Source organism: Carcharhinus amblyrhynchos, chromosome 28 (assembly GCF_965287045.1).
Source record: "Carcharhinus amblyrhynchos chromosome 28, sCarAmb.v2.hapA, whole genome shotgun sequence".
Classification (NCBI taxonomy): domain Eukaryota; kingdom Metazoa; phylum Chordata; class Chondrichthyes; order Carcharhiniformes; family Carcharhinidae; genus Carcharhinus; species Carcharhinus amblyrhynchos.
In genome coordinates, this window is record NC_137351.1 from 16,478,951 (window position 1) to 16,498,989 (window position 20,039).

At 44.5% G+C, this 20,039-nt stretch overlaps 1 protein-coding gene across 1 annotated transcript in view; it reads left to right on the forward strand.

Annotated features, from left to right (window-relative positions):
• LOC145359432 (long-chain fatty acid transport protein 2-like) overlaps window positions 1-20,039 on the forward strand; it is a 45,405-nt gene that overhangs the window by 20,260 nt on the left and 5,106 nt on the right. The window contains exons 4-8 of the mRNA XM_080213980.1: window positions 455-649; window positions 7,882-7,972; window positions 9,051-9,249; window positions 12,049-12,146; window positions 16,849-16,979. Coding sequence (XP_080070106.1) covers window positions 455-649; window positions 7,882-7,972; window positions 9,051-9,249; window positions 12,049-12,146; window positions 16,849-16,979 — 714 coding nt within the window. The remainder of the gene's footprint in view (window positions 1-454; window positions 650-7,881; window positions 7,973-9,050; window positions 9,250-12,048; window positions 12,147-16,848; window positions 16,980-20,039) is intronic.

Below are 20,039 nucleotides of genomic sequence, written 5' to 3' on the forward strand. Positions count from 1 at the left end.
AATAACTTTGATAATTTCCCAATCGGGAGCAGGTTTTCTCAGAGTGATTAGTTGGTGGTGAAGATAATCTGAAGCTGCTGTCCGATGTGTGAATGTAGCTCCAGTTTGAGCAGAAACAGTGCGATGGAGCGGACCCTTCGGGCTGGGATCAGCGATGAATCAGGGTGTCAGGTGGCTTCCGAAAGTTGAAAGCTTCCCAATAAATTAGCCGCTTTTTCCTTCTCGCGGCTAGAGGTTTTGGGTTAAAAAGAGGAACTCCCTGAATGTGCAGGTTTCACAGTGTTGCAGCATCCAGTGAATGATGGAAATGCCACAAGCCCAGAGCTCCCTGTTCACAGCCCAAAGGAGCTGGTACCTGGCCAGAGGCACTCAAACATCACAGCCACACAGCCTCATTTATCTTCCAGAGTTCAAATATCTGTCTTTATTTTCTTTCATTGGATGAATTTTGTAGAGGAGCAACGACAGAGACCACAGGGTGAGGATAGCTATAGGGAATGGGGCTCGCGCCAACGTCTGGAAGGAATTTTTAAATCGATTTGGGAATATCCATGTTTGTGAGTTCTACGGATCCACTGAAGGCAATGTCGGATTTGTGAACTATGTGGGAAAAATCGGTGCATCCGGACGAGCCTGTTTCTTCACCAGGGTAAGAGAGCACGATGTCCTTTTCCCTTTCTGTGTCTGAGAGAGAAAGAGGAACTGATAAGTTGTGATCTTGGACTGTTCACGTGTACCTGGATGTGGGAAGATGAGTTAGTTTAAGTTGATGGGTTCCCCTATCGTACCCATTGTGGTTATATGGAGGATTCCAGGCTGTGAGCTGGCTGCAATTTCTTCACTCTCTGCTCCTCGTAGTTTAGACAAACTCAGTTTAAAATAACTTTTGTTTTAGAAATGAAAGGACTTCATGCAAATGGACTGGAGCTGATTGGAAAGTGAGGGACAGTGTGGGATGAATGGTCTCTTCTGTGTCAGAATGACTCTGAGTGATATATCTGGGGTCTTTCTCTTTCCCTTCTTTGCCCCCATTTTCCTGTTGGTTGTCACAGATTGGACATGCTGCAGTGTTATTGTTGACAGTGAGATTTAGAAGGGGGTGTAGCAAAGTAAAAGCCCCCTCATCCCTGCCCTACAATAATGAATGTAAATCCTCTATTCAAGAAAAGAAGGGAGACAGAAAGCAAGAAGATACAGGCCAGTCAGCTAAACATCTGCAAAAGGGAAGTTGATAAAATCTGCTATGCCATTTAGAAACCATGAAAAGCATCTCGTGCCTGCCCGATTGTATTGTGAAAGGGAAATCATGTGTGACAAACTTAAGAAAGTTCTTTGCAGCAGCAATATGCAATGTGGATAAAGGAGATGTACTGAGGTACTTTGATTTCCAGAAGGCCTTTGACAAGGTGTAAGCAAGGAATAAGGAGGGCTAAAAGGGGTCATGAAAAGTTATTGGCCAGCAGGATTGAGGAAAATCCCAAGACTTCTTATATATAGATATATAAAGAGAAAGAGGGTAGTCATGGAAAGGGTTGGATGGGGGAGGGAATCTATGCATGGAGCCAGAGGATATGGGCAAGGTATGAAATGAGTACTTTGTGCCAGTATTCACCAAAGAGAAGGACTTGGATGATGATGAGTCTGCGAAAGGGTGTGAAGATAGTTTGAGTCATGTTGAGGTCAAAAAGGAGGAGGCATTGGTAAGGTAGACAAGTCCCCAGGGCCTAATGGGATATACCCCAGAATACTGAGAGGCAAGGGAGGAAATTGCTGGGGCCTTGAGAAAAATCTTTATATTCTCATTGGCTACAGGGGAGGTCCCAAAGGATTGGAGATTAGCCAATGTTGTTCCTTTATTTAAGAAGGGTAGCAAGAATAATCCAGGTCATTATAGGCTGGTGAGCCTTACATCAATGTAGGGAAATTATTGGAAAGGATTCTTCGCGACAGGATTTACTCCACTTGGAAATAATTGGACGTATTAGTGAGAGGCAACATGGTTTTGTGAAGGGGAGGTTGTGCCTCACTAACTTGATCGAGTTTTTTGAGGGATTGATGAAGATAGGGCAGTGGATGGTGTCTACATGGACTTCAGTAAGGCCTTTGACAAGATCCCTCATGACAGACTGGTGCAGAAGGTGAAGTTGCATGGGATCAGAGGTGAGCTGGCAAAGTGGATACAAAACAGGCTCAGTCAAAGAAGACAGAAGGTAGCAGTGGAAGGGTGCGTTTCTGAATGGAGGGCTGTGACAAGTGGCGTTCCTCAGGGATCAGTGCTGAGGAACTGATTTGCTGTTTGTAATATATATAAATGATTTGGAGGAAAGTGTAACTGGTTTGATTAGAAAGTTTGCGGATGACACAAAGGTTGGTGGATTTACGGATAGCAATGAGGACCATCAGAGGATACAGCAGAATGTAGATCGGTTGGAGACTAGGGCGGAGAAATGACAGATGGAGTTTAATCCGGACAAATGTGAGGTAATGCATTTTGGAAGGTCTAATACAGATAGGAAATACACAATAGATGGCAGAACCCTTAAGAATATTGATTGGCAAAGGGATCTGAGTATACAGGCACACAGGTCATTGAAAGTGGCAACGCAGATGGAGAAGGTAGTCAAGAAGGTATACGACATGCTTGCCTTCATCGGCTGAGGTATTGAATTTAAAACTGGCAAGTCATGTTGTAGCTTTATAGAGTTAGGCCGCACTTGGAATATAGTGTTCAATTCTGGTTGCCACATTACCAGAAGGATGTGGAGGCTTTGGAGAGGGTACAGAAAATAGTTACTGGGATGTTGTCTGGTATGGAGGGCGTTAGCTATGAGGAGAGATTGGAAAAACTTGGTCTGTTCTGGCTGCAGCAATGAAGGCTGAGGGGTGACCTGATAGAAGTCTATAAGATTATGAGGGGCATGGACAGAGCTGATAATCAGAAGCTTTTTCCCAAAAGTGGAAGACAATTACTAGGGGCACAGGTTTAAGGTATGAGGGCCAAGGTTTAAAGGAGACGTACAAGGCAAGTTTTTTTCAGAGGGTGTTGGTTGCCTGGAACTCGCTGCTGGGAGAGGTAGTGGAAGCGATAGTCACTTTTATGGGGTGTCTTGACAAATACTTGAATAGGATGGGAATAGAGGGATATGGTCCCTGGAAGGGTAGGGGGTTTTAGTTCAGTCGGGCAGCATTGTCAGTGCAGGCTTGGAGGGCCAAAGGGCCTGTTCCTTTGCTGTAATTTTCTTTGTTCTTTGATGTTTATTTAATGAAAAGTTCTAGTGAATTATTCACTGATTTTCTACAAATCTGAGGCACTGACCTTTGTTGTAAACAGGACTAATTTTATGGAAAGGGCTGTCTGAGATTATTGAACCACTCCCCTCCCCTTCCCCCATCCCTCCCCTCCCCTTCCCCTCCCCATCTCCTCTCCCATCCCCACCCCCTCCTTCTCTTCTCCCTCTCCTCCCCCTCCCCCAGCCCCTTTCCTCCCCCTCCCCCACTTCCTCCCCATCCCCTCTCCCTCCCATCCCTCCCTCTCTCCCCTCCCCCTCCCCTCCCTCTCTCCCCTCCCCCTCCCCTCCCTCTCTCCCCTCCCCCTCCCCCACCCCTCCTCCGTTCCTCCCCTCCCCCTCCTCCACCCCGCTTCTCCCCTCCTCCCCCTCCCTTCTCCCCCTCCTCCCCCCTCCTCCCCCTCGCCTCCCCCCTCCTCCCCCTCGCCTCCCCTCTCCCAGTTATTTCATGTGTTGAACTTTGCCCGTTATTATCTAAAGAAATCAAATCCTTGTCTTTGGGGACTTCTTGTGTTTCTTGCTTTGCAGTGTCTCACCGGACATTGCAGAATCGTCAAGTACTTTCAATTCCGGCTGCTTTTTAAGTAGAATTCATTAAGGAGGTCGAAACTACAAACATTTTTTTACGTTTCACTAAAATCTTTCTTCAGATAATAAACTGATTTATTTGCTCTTTCCGTTCTTCCACACGCCGGATACTCAGCTGGAGAACTGCGGGATCTGGTGGAAAGTTTCTGTCGCTGCTTCTGTGGGTAGGATAAAGGTCAGCGTGTGTTGGCGTCCTGGCCTGTTTACTCTGCTGCTGAAACGTTGGAACTACTAATCAGTTTTCAGGAGCCGAGTTTCTGAACAGTGAAATTCCTGGAAGCTCGGGCATCATAAGAACATAAGAAATAGGAGCAGGAGTAGGCCATCCAGCCCTTCGAGCCTGCCCCGCCATTCAATAAGATCATGGCTGATCTGTCGTGGCTCAGTTCCACTTTCCGGCCCTCTCCCCATAACCCTTAATCCCCTCTCTTATCAAAAACCCATCAACCCGCTTCTTAAAAATATTTAGCGAGGCAGCCTCCACCACTTCAACGGGCAGAGAATTCCAGAGATTCACCACCCTTTGAGTGAAGAAGTTCCTCCTCAACTCCGTTCTAAACCGCCTCCCCTTTATCTTGAGGCTGTGCCCCCTAGTCCTACTGTCTTTTTTGAGCGGGAAGAGTCTCTCCACCTCTATCCTATCCATCCCATTCATCATCTTATACGTCTCAATGAGATCTCCCCTCATTCTTCTAAACTCTAATGAGTACAAGCCTAGTTTATTCAGCCTCTCCTCATAGCTCAATCCCCTCAACTCCGGTATCAGCCTAGTAAATCTCCTCTGCACTCCCTCCAGGGCCAAAATATCCTTGCGCAGGTGCGGCGCCCAAAACTGCACACAGTACTCCAGTTGCGGCCTCACCAATGCCCTATACAGCTGCAGCAAGACCTCCCTACTTTTATATTCAATCCCCCTCGCTATGAAGGCCAGCATCCCATTCGCCTTCCTGACCACCTGCTGCACCTGCAAGCTGGGTTTTTGCGACTCATGCACAAGGACCCCGAGGTCCCTCTGCACCGTCGCCTGCTGCAGTTTTTCGCCTCGTAAGTAATAGTCCTTCCTACCATTATTCCTACCAAAGTGGACAACCTCACACTTACCAACATTAAATTCCATTTGCCATTTTCTGGCCCATTCGCCCAGCCTATCTAGATCCTTCTGCAGACTCTCCACACCCTCCGCACAATTTGCCGTTCCCCCAATCTTGGTGTCATCAGCAAATTTCGACACCCTGCACTCGGTTCCCTCCTCCAGATCATCTATATAAATGGTAAATAGCTGAGGCCCCAGCACCGACCCCTGGGGCACCCCACTAGTCACCAACCGCCAATCCAAATAGCACCCATTGACCCCCACTCTCTGCCTCCTATTTGACAACCAATCCTCTATCCACGCTAATCTTCACTGTAACTTCATTAACTGTTTCTGGAGATTATTAGAGTGGAAGGAATCTGACCTGCAGCCCCGCTTTCTGGAAACCCACCCCCTCCCCACCGCCCTCAACTCCACCCCTGCTTAATTCACTCTCCACTGAACCAGTTTCCACACTAAACACCCTGACGGACACTGACACAGAGACTGCCTCTATTGTGCCACTATTTTCAGGAAAGCACCCTTATTTCAGGCAAATACCTCGGGCTGGGGTTTCGTTATCCAGGCCTGCTGCTTGAGTTGGAAGATTTCTTCATAAATTCTAGACAACTTCAACCTGTTTTATTTTCATTAATCATAGGGTGGAAGTTTTTGACACTAAGTTGACCTGCACCTTCTGAGATTGGGTTTTCTGTTTGTGTGGGTCAAACCGGTTCTCTTTTTCATCGGCTAAAGTAGGAGAGGACCCTTGATCTCCGAGCCTCCTCCTGCCATTTCGAAGGTATCCAGGGTTGCCCCAACTCCAGGAAAATCCCACCCTTTGACTGTCGGTCATTGCCAACCTTTCGTTTTGGTAGTTCCTGATTTTTCAGAACTTATCTTTCTTATTCTTTCATGGGACATGGGCGTCGCTGGCTGGGCCAGCGTTTATTGTCCGTCCCTAATTGCCCTTGAACTGCGTGTCTTACTCAGCCATTTCAGGGGCCAGTGAAGAGTCATTCACATTGCTTTGGGTCTGGAGTCACATGTAGGCCAGACAGGGTAAAGGACAGCAGATAAGTAGAGGTTTAAGCTTGAAACAGGCCCTTCAGCCCAACTTGTCCATGCCACCTTTTTTTTTAACCACTAAGCTAGTCTCAATTGCCCACATTCGGCCCATATCCCTCTATACCATCTTACCTATGTAACTGTCCAAACGCTTTTAAAAGACAAAATTGTACCTGCCTCTACTATTATCTCTGGCTGCTTGTTTCAGCACACACCACCGTCTGTGTGAAAAAAATTACCCCTCTGGACCCTTTTGTATCTCTCTCCTCTCACCTTAAACCTATGCCCTCTAGTTTTAGACTCCCCTATCTTTGGGAAAAGATGTTGACTATCTAGCTGATCTATGCCCCTCATTATTTTATAGACCTCTATAAGATCACCCCTCAGCCTCCTATGCTCCAGAGGAAAAAGTCCCATCTAGCCTCTCCTTATAACTCAAACAATCAAGTCCCGGTAGCATCCTAGTAAATCTCTTCTGCACTCTCTATTTTAAGAGTATCCTCTCTATAATAGGGTGACCTGAACTGTGCACAGTATTCCAAGTGTGGCCTTACCAATGTCTTGTACAACTTCAACAAGACATCCCAACTCCTGTATTCAACGTTCTGACCGATGAAACCAAGCATGCCGAATGCCTTCTTCACTACTCTGTCCACCTGTGACTCCACTTTCAAGGAGCTATGAACCTGTACCCTCTTTGTTCTGTAACTCTCCCCAGTGCCCTGCCATTAACTGAGTAAGCCCTGCCCTAGTTCGATCTACCAAAATGCATCACTTTGCATTTATCTAAATTAAACTCCATCTGCCATTTGTCAGCCCACTGTCCCAACTGATCAAAATACCACTGCAATCCCCCTCAGTAACCTTCTTCACTGTCCACTATGCCACCAATCTTGATGTCATCTGCAAACTTACTAAGCAAGTAGTAAATGGGAATATACTAAGAGGGGTAGGTGAAGTGAGAGATCTTGGTGTACAGGTACACATGTTCCTAGAGGCAGCAGTTCAAGTAGACAAGGTTATAAAGTAGGCAGATGGGATGCTCTCCTTCATTGGCAAAGGTATAGAATATAAAATTGAGGATATGATGTTGGAATTGTATAAAACACTGGTGAGGCCACAACTGGAGTACTGTGTGCAGTTCTGGTCACTGCATTACAGGAAGGATGTAATTGCTCTGAAGAGAGAGTAGAGGAGGTTCACAAGAATGTTGCCAAGGCTAGAAAAATGTAGCTACGAGGAGAGATTGGGGTTATTTTTCTTGAAACAAAGAAGACTGAGGGATGACTTGATTGAGGTGTAAAAAATTATGAGAGGAAGAGGTAGAGCGGACAGGATAAAACTCTTTCCCTTGGTGGCAAATTTTAGAACCGGGGGACAGAGATTGAATACAAATGGCAGTAGATGTAGAGAGGACATGAGAAAAATCTTTTTTTACACAGAGGATGGTGGGTGTCTGGAATTTGCAGCCTGAGTTGGTGGTGGAGGCAGAATCCTTAAACTTTTTAAAAAAAGTACCTGGATCCGCACCTTAAGTGCTGTAAAGTACAGGGCTAGAGGCCAGCTACAGAAAGGTGGGATTAGGAAGGGCACGTGGGTGTCCTTGGGCTGGTATTGGCAAGATGGGCCGAATGGCCTCCTTCTGTGCTATAACTTTTCTATGGTTCTATTTCTTTCCCTAAAGGGCATTAGTGAACCAGTTGGATTTTTGTGACAATCGCTTACTTTGCACATAGTTACTGAGATAGGCTTTATATTCCCAATTTACTGATTGAATTTAAATTCCATGGTGAAATTGTTCCAGCCTTTATTTGTTATTTTTATGTGATGTTTATTGAGATGACCAACCAGTGTCATCTTTTCCAGAAAATGATGCCATTTCACTTGGTTAAGTATGATGTTGATCAGGAAGCTCCTGTACGAGACGCCAACGGTCACTGCATTGAAGTTGCGAAAGGTAACAGTTTGTACATTTTCCAGCGACAGTGTCAGACGTCTCGGTACAGTTTCTTCCCTCTTCACCGAGGTGAACGGATGGGATTCTCTGGCCTCCTCGTGGTGTGTTTCCCGGTGGCTGGAGGAGGAGGCACACTGCCAATGGGTGGATTCAAACCCGTTGACAGTGGTGGTGGAATCTTTTGGTCCCACCACTGTCAACGGGATTGAACCCACCCATTGGGAAACCCACCACAGGCGTATGCGTGGGCGAGACTGGAAAATCCCACCAGTGAGAAGAGCTGGAAAATCTGGCCCAATATCTTGAAGTTATAAAATTCTGTTTCTATATCTAGCAACTTGCAACAAACAAAAAGTAACAGAATTATTCCTGTAAGATCGCGTCAGTTGGAACTTAAACAACTGAAGAAACTAGAACAGAAAGTCATCTCTGCAGACAAGGTGAAAAGCTAAAGGAGAGTGAGAAGAAGTCTCTCTCAGATACACTGTAAAGTGCACAGCCAATATTTCCAACAACTTGGATGAGTTAACATTTATTGTAGACAGACATTTGAATAAATACTTCAAAATGAAATCTGACCTTATCGCTTATCTTGATGAGAAGGCAGTGCGAGATCAGAGGTTGACAGCATTAAACTGCGTTGTTAATCATTCAATAATCCTGATTGTAAATCAGATCTCTCAAAATAACATATAAAAGATTTCATGCTTTCTTTTGCCAGTTGAATTGATGTATAAACACTCAAATGGAGCTTTGTAATTAGAAATAAAAGACAAAATACTGGGAAATCCAGGAAGACAAAAGGCAGCTTTTTGGGGACAGATTTCTGCCCTGTTCAGGTGATGCTGACTCCCCTGGAAATGTGAATTTATTCTTCTCTTTTTCAGTGCTTTATATTTACAATTTCCTGCTTTTACATTTACAGAATTTTCAGTTTTGAAAATCTCAGCAAGTAACTATTTCACTTTGCTGGAGATTTTTAATTTTGCTCTGGGAAGTTGTAGTTGAAGTTATAAATGTTAATTACTGAGGAAATGAATAATGGATCCAATCTCCTCACTGTTTAATGTCTTGACAGGAGAGACTGGGCTTCTCATTGCAAAAATCACAAGCAAAATCCCTTTTGTTGGATATGCAGGAAACAAATCCCTAACTGCAAAAAGACACTTGCGAGATGTGTTTAGCAAAGGAGATCTTTATTTCAACAGTGGGGATCTCATGCTGCTTGACAAGGACAATTTCATCTACTTCCAAGACAGAATTGGAGACACATTCAGGTCAGATACACTTTGTCCTGGAATGCTACCTCTGCTTTCCAATCCCAAAGTTTTAGAATCCCCAGGGGTGACTTCGCTTCATGTTCTACTCAATGGAGTTACAATTCTTTTGAAAGTTTGTTTTGAAAGTTATATTCAGTATTTAACCCAAATCTCCGACAGTATTACTGGAAGAAAGTGGCTGCACGTTAGCTACATAAAACCTTGGTTAGGCCACATTTGGAGTATTGCGTGCAGTTCTGGTCACCACACTACCAAAAGGATGTGGAAGCTTTGGAGAGAGTGCAAAGAAGGTTCACCAGGATATTGCCTGGTCTCGAGGGCGTTGTACATGGGATTTAATGGGATTGAGGGTTATAGGTAGGCCTAGTAGGTAGGGATATGATCAGCACAACTTGTGGGCCGAAGGGCCTGTTTTGCTGTAGTTTTTTTATGTTCTATGTTGGCTATGAGGAGAGGCTGAATAAACTAGGATTGTTTTCACTGCAAAGACAGAGGCTGAGGGGAGACCTGATAGAGGTCTACAAAATTATAAAGGCACAGATAGGGTGGACAGTCAGAGGCCTTTTCCCAAGGTGGAAGTGTCAGTTACAACTGGGCACAGGTTCAAGGTGAGAGGGGAACAGTTTAAGGGAGGTGTGCGGGGGGAAGTTTCTCACACGGAGAGCGGTGGGTGCCTGGAACGGGCTGCCAGAAGAGGTGGTGAAAGCAGGCACATTAGCAATATTTAAGAGGCATCTGGATGTGTAGATGGATAGGGAGGGAATGGAAGGATATGGTCCGAGTAAGGGCAGAAGATTTTTTTTTATTTAGTTAGGGCATCATGATCGACACAGGCTTGGAGGGCTGAAGGGCCTGTTCCTGTGCTGTACTTCCCTTTGTTACAGACAATATTCACACATTACTGCATAACATTAACTTCATCTAATTATTGAAGTTTCCATAGTCAGGGTAAAGCCATTCATTGTGTTTATGAAGATTTGTTGCAGATTTTACCAATACCTGTGTAGAAACGAATAGGACTATTTCACACAATCGACAGGGAGCTGGTGTGGCAGTCAGTGCTATCTCACATCCACACTGCCACCATGTCCGATTTCCCTCTGGGAAGGTGAAGTTGTGGAATATTCACGTGGTGTCACGGCCATCTGGGTATGCAAACTCCCGACACTCATCCCGAACACCCCATGGACATGTGCTGCTTTGTAAAACCTTTGAAATCTGTGGGAGGATTAAAGAGAAAAACACTGGCTAAATGTTGCTGAAAAATGGACAGAAGCAGCAGAACTCTCGGGGGGGAAAAAAAAGTCAGGCGCACCAGAGTGAGGCTCTGGAAAGATATTTATTTGTTTTTTGTGAATGTTGCGGTTTCCCCCTTGTAAATAAGCATTCCCCCCCCCCCCCCCCCCGGGGGCAGTTACTCTCCAATAACTAACAGTTTATCATTTGTTGCACTGATTCAGATTCACTGTGAAATGTCACTGTGCTGGCAATGTCTTTATGCTGTGAGCTTCACCTGACACACCAGATATTTGTGTAACAATGGAACTGATTGCTTCATTATCCTCTAATGACACTAAGCTTTTTGAAGAGAATTATTCAGCAGATCTCACTGCTTGTGTAGGGCACTGAGAGACAGCCAGTCAGTGCTGCTTATTGAATTAAACACAGTAAGAAGTTTCACAACAGGTTAAAGTCCAACAGGTTTATTTGGTAGCAAAAGCCACTGGCTTTCAGAGCGCTGCCCCTTCATCAGGTGAGTGGGAGTTGTGTTCGCAAACAGGGTATATAAAGACACAAACTCAATTTACAAAATAATGGTTGGAATGTGAGTCTTTACAGGTAATCAAGTCTTGAAGGTACAGACAATGTGAGTGGAGGGAAGGTTAAGCTCAGCTTAAAGAGATGTGTATCGTCTCCAGACAGGACAGTTAGTGAGATTTTGCAAGTGCAGGCAAGTCGCGGGAGTTACAAGTAGTGTGACATGAACCCAAAATCCTGGTTGAGACCGAATTCATGTGTGTAGAACTTGGCTATCAGTCTCTGCTCAGCGACTCTACACTGTCATGTGTCGTGAAGGCCACCTTGGAGAACGCTTACCCGAAGATCAAAGGCTGAATGCCCGTGACCGCTGAAGTGTTCCCCAGCAGGAAGAGAACACTCTTGCCTGGTGATTGTCGAGTGGTGTTCATTCATCCATTGTCATAGCGTCTGCATGGTCTCCCCAATGTACCATTACTCGGGACATCCTTTCCTACAGTGTATCAGGTCAACACGACAGTGCAGAGCCGCTGAGCAGAGACTGAAAGCCAAGTTCCCCACACATGAGGACGACCTCAACAGGGATCTTGGGTTTATTTCACACTATCTGTAACCCACAACTTGCCTGCACTTGCAAAATCTCACTAACTGACCTGTCTGGAGACAATATACATCTCTTTAACCTGTGTTTAATGCTCTCTCCACTCACATTGTCTGTACCTTTAAGACCTGACTAGCTGTAAAGACTCACATTCCAATCATTTTTTTTCTGTAAATTGAGTTTGTGTCTTTATTTGCCCTGTTTGTGAACAGAACTCCCACTCACCTGACGAAGGAGCAGCACTCCAAAAGCTAGTGGCTTTTGCTACCAAATAAACCTGTTGGTCTTTAATCTGCCATTGTGAGACTTCTTACTGTGTTTACCCCAGTCCAATGCCGGCATCTCCACATCATAATAGATTAAGACCAGCTGAGAGTCCATGAATCAATGTTTAAAATCAAATGTACCTGTTTTAAATAACTGATCTGCCCTTTTAGGTGGAAAGGGGAGAATGTGTCCACCAATGAGGTAGCAGACATTCTGCTGATGTTGGATTTTGTTCAGGAGGTTTGTGTTTATGGAGTGACTGTTCCAGGTGAGATTCCTGCTGTGTAATGTGCATCTCAAATCATCAAAATAAACTAACCTTCACCCCTCTGTCCTGACAAAACAACACCCCATCTCGAGCCTCCCTTTCCACACTAAAGTTCTGGAACATATCATTGTCTTTCTAATCCATTTCCATCTTTCTTAGAACTCAATGTTTGAACCTGTCCAATCAGTAATTCCTGCCACAGTTTGGAAACTATCCTTATCAAGGTCACAATGAGATCCTGTGTGACTGGGACATTGTAAAGCTTCCCTCTTTGTCCTCCTTATCCTGACTGCAGCCTTTGAAATGGTGACACATTCTTCTCCAACTGCCTCGCTGGTATTGTCCAGCTAGGTGAGAATCCCCCCCATCATTCGTGTCCAGCTGGGTGGGAATCCCCCCTTCACTGGTGTTGTCCAGCTGGGTGGGAATCCCCCCCCTCGCTGGTGTTGTCCAGCTGGGTGGGAATCCCCCCCCATCATTCGTGTCCAGCTGGGTGGGAATCCCCCCCTCGCTGGTGTTGTCCAGCTGGGTGGGAGTCTCCCCCCATGGTCCATTCCAATCACAGCCAGAGAGTCACTGGCAATGGCTTCTTTTCCTGTCCCCACATCTTTATCTCTGGGCTCCCCTGAGGATCTATCCTTGCAGCCCCACTTCCCCTCTCCTATTCTACCTTTCATTGCCTCTCAGCCACATCATTGTCAAAGACAAAGGGCAGGATTTTACGGACTAGCTCCAGCAAGACCGGAAATTCCCATCCGAGGTCAGTGGACATTTCCGTTGTCCACCCTTCACCCACTCCAATTAGTAGAGTTCCGACAATAGTGTTAAATTTCACATGTGGGCTAACATCAGCTCTACCTCACCACCTCTCCTCACACTGTCTCTGTTTGGATGAGATTTAGTTCTGTCTGAGCCTATGTTCCTTGTAGATGAGCATCAAAAATACTGAAGTTATTACTTTCATTCCCAGCTTCCATCCTCAAGCCTAACTCTACTCCTACACCACAGATTCCACCCCACAACCTTTCCCCTCTTCGCCCACTTCTCGCCTCCATGCCCACTGGAGCTGACCTCATCCAGGCAAGTGGAGAGTATTCCATCACACTCCTATGGGAGAACAGGCTTTGGGGAGTCAGGAGGTGAAATATTCACTGCAGGATTTCAAACCTCTATCTTGTTCCTTTCAGGCTGAACGGAATAGGTCACTGGAATTCTATCTGAGTGACTTTCTGACCCATTTCCTCTCCACCGCACAGCCATCTCTTTCTGCCTGTTTCTGTGAGACCCCAAACTTCCTGCTGTTTGTTATGGATTCCCCATCTCGCTCTCACACTCACATTCCTGTTCTTGGTCTGGCTGCTGTGATGTTTTAGTGAGGCCCAGTCCAAGCTGGAGCAGAACCTCATCTTCTGATTGGTCAGCCTGTTGGACTCAACATCAAGGTCAACAACTTCAGACCATGAAATCCGTCCTCCATTTTGAATGTTTTTGAATGTCAGTGTGTATATTTGTCTCTTTCTTTTACTTTCACATTAACACTAACCCTTTCTCTTCTGTTGACACTTTCTGCTCTTCTGCTTTCACAAGAACACAAGAGATAGAAGCAGGAGTAGGCCATTTGGCCCATCCGGCCTACCCTGCCATTCAGCACGATCATGGCTGATCTATGCTGGCGTCAACTCCTTTTCTGTGCCATTTCCCCACAGCTCTCTATTCCTCGATCTATCAAATATTTATCCACCTCCACTTTAAATATTTCTATGATCCAGCCTCCACCACCGTTTAGGGCAGAGAATCCCAGAGATTCATCACCCTCTGCAAGAAGAAATTTCTGTGCACCTCAGTTTTAAACTTGACTGGCCTTCTATCTTGTAGCTATGTTGCTTTGCTCAAGCCTCTCCCACTAGTATTAAACACCTCACTATCTATCCTCTTGAGCCCCCTCAGGATCTTGTATGTTTGAATAAGGTCACCCCTCACTTTTCTAAACTCCAAGACATACACAGCCAGACTATTTAGTCTCTCTCTAGATAGGGCAACCCTCTCATCCCAGGCATTAGCCTGCTGGATCTCTTTTGGATTTCCTCCAATGTTACTATTTCCTTTTTTCAGGTAAGGGGACCAAAACTGTGTGCAGTATTCCAGGCAAAGGCTCACCAACACCCTGTACAATGGCAACAAAACATCCCTTTTTGCAATAAAGATTTAAAATGCTGTTTGCCTTCTTAATTACTTGTTGGATCTCTTGCTAGCTTTTTGTGATTCATGCACTAGAACTGCCAGATCCCTTTGCATTTCATTGACCTGCAGCGTCTCAATATGTAGATAATGTGCCTTTTGATTCCTCCAACCAAAGTGATGACCTGACACTTCCCCACATTAAACTCTATTTGCCAGGTTTCCACCGAATCTATCCATATTCCATTGCAGAATCACAGCCTGCCCTTCCACCTGTCTTTGTGCTATCACCATCAGACAGCGCTGACCTTTATTTTACCTTTGGCACTTACTCTGTATCAAAGTTTTCATTTTTAAAATGAGCATTATCACTCCCTTTCCCCTGTGTTCCATCACATCTTTCTCATTTAATCTGACCGCCCCCCCCCGCCTGAGCTTGTCTATCCCAGACCTTTGGTTCTGTCTGTCTGCTTCTCCCCCCCGACTTTTCAGTATGAAGTCCACCACATTTCTGCCTTGCTTTAGTTCTGGGCCTGAAACATTAACTCTTGTCTCCAGCGTTTTCTGTTTTTATTTCAGATATCCAGCATCTGCAGTATTTTGCTTTCATGTCCATTTTTATCTCTCGCCTCAGCCAATGTCTTTACTGCATTCAAAGTTGACTATTCAACAATTCTCCCTCCCAGCAGCCATCACAGTGTCATCCTGGAACCTGCTACTGCCCCTAACCCCACTCACACAAAACTCTTTGACCTCTCAGCACTCTGATTCACGGAGCCTCGCTGCCCCAGCTTCAATAATGCCTTCATTCTCAAATTCTGACCCTTGTTTTAAAAACTCTTCATGACCTTTACCCTTTACCTCCAGCCTCTGACCACATCTGTGTGATCTCAATGGACATGAACTCCATCTTTGTCCTGTAGTTTAGTACCTTAGGATAACAGAAATCAATCTCTACCTTAAAATTAACAATTGGTAGCATTTCTCTTAATATCTTGAAAACTTTGATCAAATCATCCCATAATTTTAAGAATTCCAGGAAGTACAACACTAGTTGGAGCGTGCTACCTCAGTGACCAAGCTTTTCATCACCTATCCCAGTGTCTTCTCTTTGGGCTTGCAATCAATTTATGCAATTGCTTGGAACATTGGGCTATGAAAAAGGTGCTTTATAAATGCAAGTTGTTGTTATATGCTCACCCACCCCATTATCCTATCTTTGCTGCAAGAACTTTCTTATCTTGGCCCTATTGTCGAGGGCTCCCTTCGCTAATAGGGCTTCCCCAATCTCTACTGAACCTTGGAAAACCCACCCATTGGATCAATCTTTCCATTTCCTGTCTGAATCAAATCTGTTCATTTTCTTCTTACTCTGTGGAGTATCTTAGGGCAAAGTTCTCTAAGTGCATGCTACTGAGTGATAATTGTCTTTTACTCATTGTGTTCAGTCAGTGTTACAGATTTAGATCAATTATACGGTGATAAATTAAGAGATGATTCTCGCTTGCCAGCACCTAATTGTAAAATGATCTTTAGGACTGTCTGGTGAATGTTGAGCTGAATGAATCCAAAGGGAACTTTAAATCAGCTGCCAAAATGATTTTCTTTTTGCAATTTGTACATTTTGAGGAGAAAGTCAGGAAGTGACATCACAAACCAATTATGATGATTTTAGCTTAAAATAAATGTTTATTAAAATAAAGAAAATATTAAAAATTAGACTTAAACACAAGAATGGCTTCACACAGTTGCCAATTCTTTACAACAGTTCCAAAAGATCTTAGCTTAAACTATGTTCAGAGCTAACCTTGCCTTTTCTGAAGGGAATAGTCCTTATAGGTTTATAAGTTGATAGAATTCCAGGAACGTTACCACACAATGCCCTGTTACTCTCGGAGTTTCCTCTGAGGCTGAAAGCAATGTCTTCTCCATGTCTGTCCTTTCCTTACTGTCTTCTGGGAGGTTTGAGCGGCCTTCTCCTCACATGGTGTTTTCTTCAGTGTTTTTCTTCCTGTTGATCTCTTTGCTGCCTTGTTTTGTACAATTCAAAGTTCCCTTTCCCCAGTATCAATCAAAATCCTTTCTTTACTTCATTATCTCCTACATTTATAAAGTAAACCTGCCGTATTTTTGCCTCACTTATTTACCATTTTAAAATTTATACACGTTCTCCTTTAAAGTAAAACAACCCACTTCAAAATGACTCCTTTTGTTGCCTTGTGTAAATGCTTATTCAACTTCCACTTTCTTCTTTAATCTACCAAACCACCTCTATTTGATGTTTAGATCTTTGCAGCCTCTGTCTAATTAATCTAATTAAAGCAATTGCATCCCCTCTAGCCCATTTTCCAAAGTATAAGAGATATGGGAGTAATAGCACCAATGGAAATTAAATTATCATCCCTTGTTTCCCTGACAGTTTGCACTCAGCTGAAAGAAGTTTTTTTTTTAATAATTCTTCAATCCTTTTTATTCAGCTTAGTTCTAATTTCCAGACATTTACACGGGACGTTTTGTCTTTTAGAGCACGAAGGTCGAACTGGAATGGCTGCCATTCTGCTGCAGAGCGGAAGAGACTTTGATGGAGCACAGCTGTATGAGCATGTGACAACCCACCTCCCAAGTTATGCCCAACCCCGCTTTGTGAGAGAACGGGTGAGTCCTGAATAACTTCTGTCGTGGTTCCCCAAGACGACAACTTATTTAACCCGATTAAAACAGAGAGTCTGAGTTGTAATCTTCCAAGCAGTAGACTTTATTTTCCAGTACAAGAGAATAAAGCCGGGAGGTCCGGAACACTCCACAGAGCCCTCGGCTTACAGTCTTTTTATGCACATTTCAGCTCCATATCTCAAGATTCTTATCTCGCTTTTACAATGCGACCTCGTTTAGCCACCATTGTTTCTGTACTGACCCCTTATTTACCTTGCTTGAGATTGGTCACCCATTGTTACGTCTCTTTTCCTCTCGAAACCATGGTAGTTACATCCTTTGCCCTTATCTTTACGACTCTGCTTGTACAACAATAGTGGTTTAGCTGACTTAAGCCGAATGTGAAGAAAAACATGCTCACTTTATTCTTTCCTGCTTGTTACGATCATATATTAAGCTGGACAGCTGTATAGTACCCATTGTCTCCCCAAGTGACTGCTGTTTGCGTTTGCTAATAAGCAACTGCTATACTACTTCTCTGGGTCTCCTGCTCTGATCATATTTGCTACACTTGATTATATTAGGTTACAAATCAGCTATACTTGATTACCCATCCTAATTCTACTTCAAGGAAGACACTCTAATACTATCCGTGATTCCATATTTCATACCCAGTTTAGGTACAATTATTCAGTACAAATTCTCTAAGTACTAACATGCTTACATATTGAGTACAAATTTCCTTACATATCCCCCCTTTGAGACTATCCCCTAGTCTCATCCCAATTACCAAGGCCAGCTCAGATAGTCCCCCTTGTTTGGCCCTGTTCACATGCACATATTTAATCACACTTGTAGGCAACGTGGGGGAGCCAAGTACTTTGGTCAGGGATCAATGTCCCCATTCTAGTCTTATCATGGCTTGTCTAGCAAAAGTCCTGATTTTTAGGTTGCTCCCCCAGATTGCCTGCCCCTAACAGTCATCAGCCAAAAACCTTCCCACCCTTGTCTAGGGAAGGGAAAAAGACTGATTCCTGTGTACAGACTAAGTCTCTTGGTCTCCGTAGGCATCGGTGAGGTTGTAGACCGATCCTCCACTAGTGCAGCTATTTCGCAAACTGACAGGTTTCAATTTCAACCAGGGTCATTGTGAATTCATCCAGCGGGGGCAGTTCAATGTTTCCCCATTCCTTAGTTGTCCCTCCCAAACGTGGGTTGCTTGTCACTTGTGTCACCATTTGTCGCACTGCCAATCTGGCAAGGAGAGATCTCAAGACAGGTAAAAAACAGCAAAATATTAATCCCAGGATGGTTATTGTCATGGCTGCCACAACTCCAGCTTTAGCAAACCAGGCCCCCCATCTCCCTAACATATTGTCCAGCCAATTCCATACCCCATTGTGACTGTGGCTGCCTTTTCGTATGCCCACCAAGCTGCTGCCAGACCTTGATAGCAAGGAGGATACCCCATTGCTACGTCGTCTAGCTTGGTGCTGTAATATGCTACAGCCTGCCTTCGTCTGCCCTTGCAATTCTCCTGCATTAACACTGCTGTAGCAAACCCTGCTTCTCTGTTACTCACAAATAAGTCAAAGGGTTTGTCATAGGTTGGTAAAGCCAATGCTGGTGCCTGTGCCATTTCTTTCTTTATATTCTCAAATGCTTCTGAAGCATCTTTGTCCCATTTTAGTTTGGCTTTTAATTCGTCACATCCCGCCTCTTTCTTTATTTTCCGTAGTGCCTGTGTTTTTTCTGCATAACTTTCAACCCATTCCGAACTGAATCCCGTCATTCCCAAAAATGTCATCATCTGCCCTACTGTCTGTGGTTTTGAAACCTTTAATACCGCTTCTATCTGCTGTAAAGCTATTCTTTTTTGTCCTTCCGATATTTCCCTCAATGGCTTCTGCCTTAATCGGATACTGTGGTCTGTAAGGTCCTTGTCGTCCGGTCTTTAGTCTAACCTCCACTGGATTAGCGTTTTTGACCCTTCCCACATCCGTGTCCTGTCTGGACCATAGCTCCTGTGGGATGGAATTCAAATCTCTTTCTAGACCGTCTCTCCACTCCTGTTCTTGCTCTCCGGTTTCTAACTCTATCTTTACCTGCTTTGGTTTCCCAAGTATCTTATCATCCAAAATTATTTTTATCATTTGTCCATTAGTGGATATCCAAACATCTACGTTGTCTGTCTGAACAAATTCTAATTCCCATGCCCTCAGTACCATTGGTCCTAGGTCTTTTGATCTGTGTCCCGGATTCACTTTTAATGTAACATGTGGTTCCGACCCAGACACAGAGAACCATTTGTTAACCCATTCATCCCTCACAACCATGAGGGCCGCTCCCTCTGGGCCAACTAAAATACTTTCCGACCTTATCTCTTGTTCTCGTCCTGCCTCCTTTTCCCACTTTTCCTGTATCTCGGGTTTCTGTTCTTCATCAAATATCATTGTGCTGTGTAGTTCTGTCCTTGGCCATTCGGCCTGTGGAACCCAAGTATCTATCAGCTCTCCCCAAAACTTCCCATACCTGTTTTTTAACTTGCTCCTCTATGTCTCCCAACCAGTACACATTAACCCCTTCCTTTCCTGGTACTCCAAGTAAATACACTCCCATCAAATCAATTCCTTGTTCTGTACATTCTAATTTTAGTCCTAAACTTAGGATTGCATCTCTTCCTAATAAATTTAATGGCGTTCTATCACACACTAATATAGGTACATGAGTAGTTTTGCTTCCAACGGTGACAGGTACCGGCGTTGTCATCTGAGTTAACGTTACTTTCCCCGAGAACCCCACAGTTTTCACAAACTGGTTTGATAATGGTAGGTGATTCGCATATTTTGTTTGTATGCACGTACACGTGGCGCCGGTGTCTATCATCATGGGGACCTCAACCCCTCCTACTCTAACCCCAATTATGGGTTCCTGATCTGCTGTATCTGTTATTTGTACGTACTGTCCTACCATTTCAGGGTTCTCTGGGCCCCCCTATAGGGAGCTCTGAAAATTCACAGGTCCCTGCAGCACAGGGGTGTTATTCAATGGCATTTGCGCCAT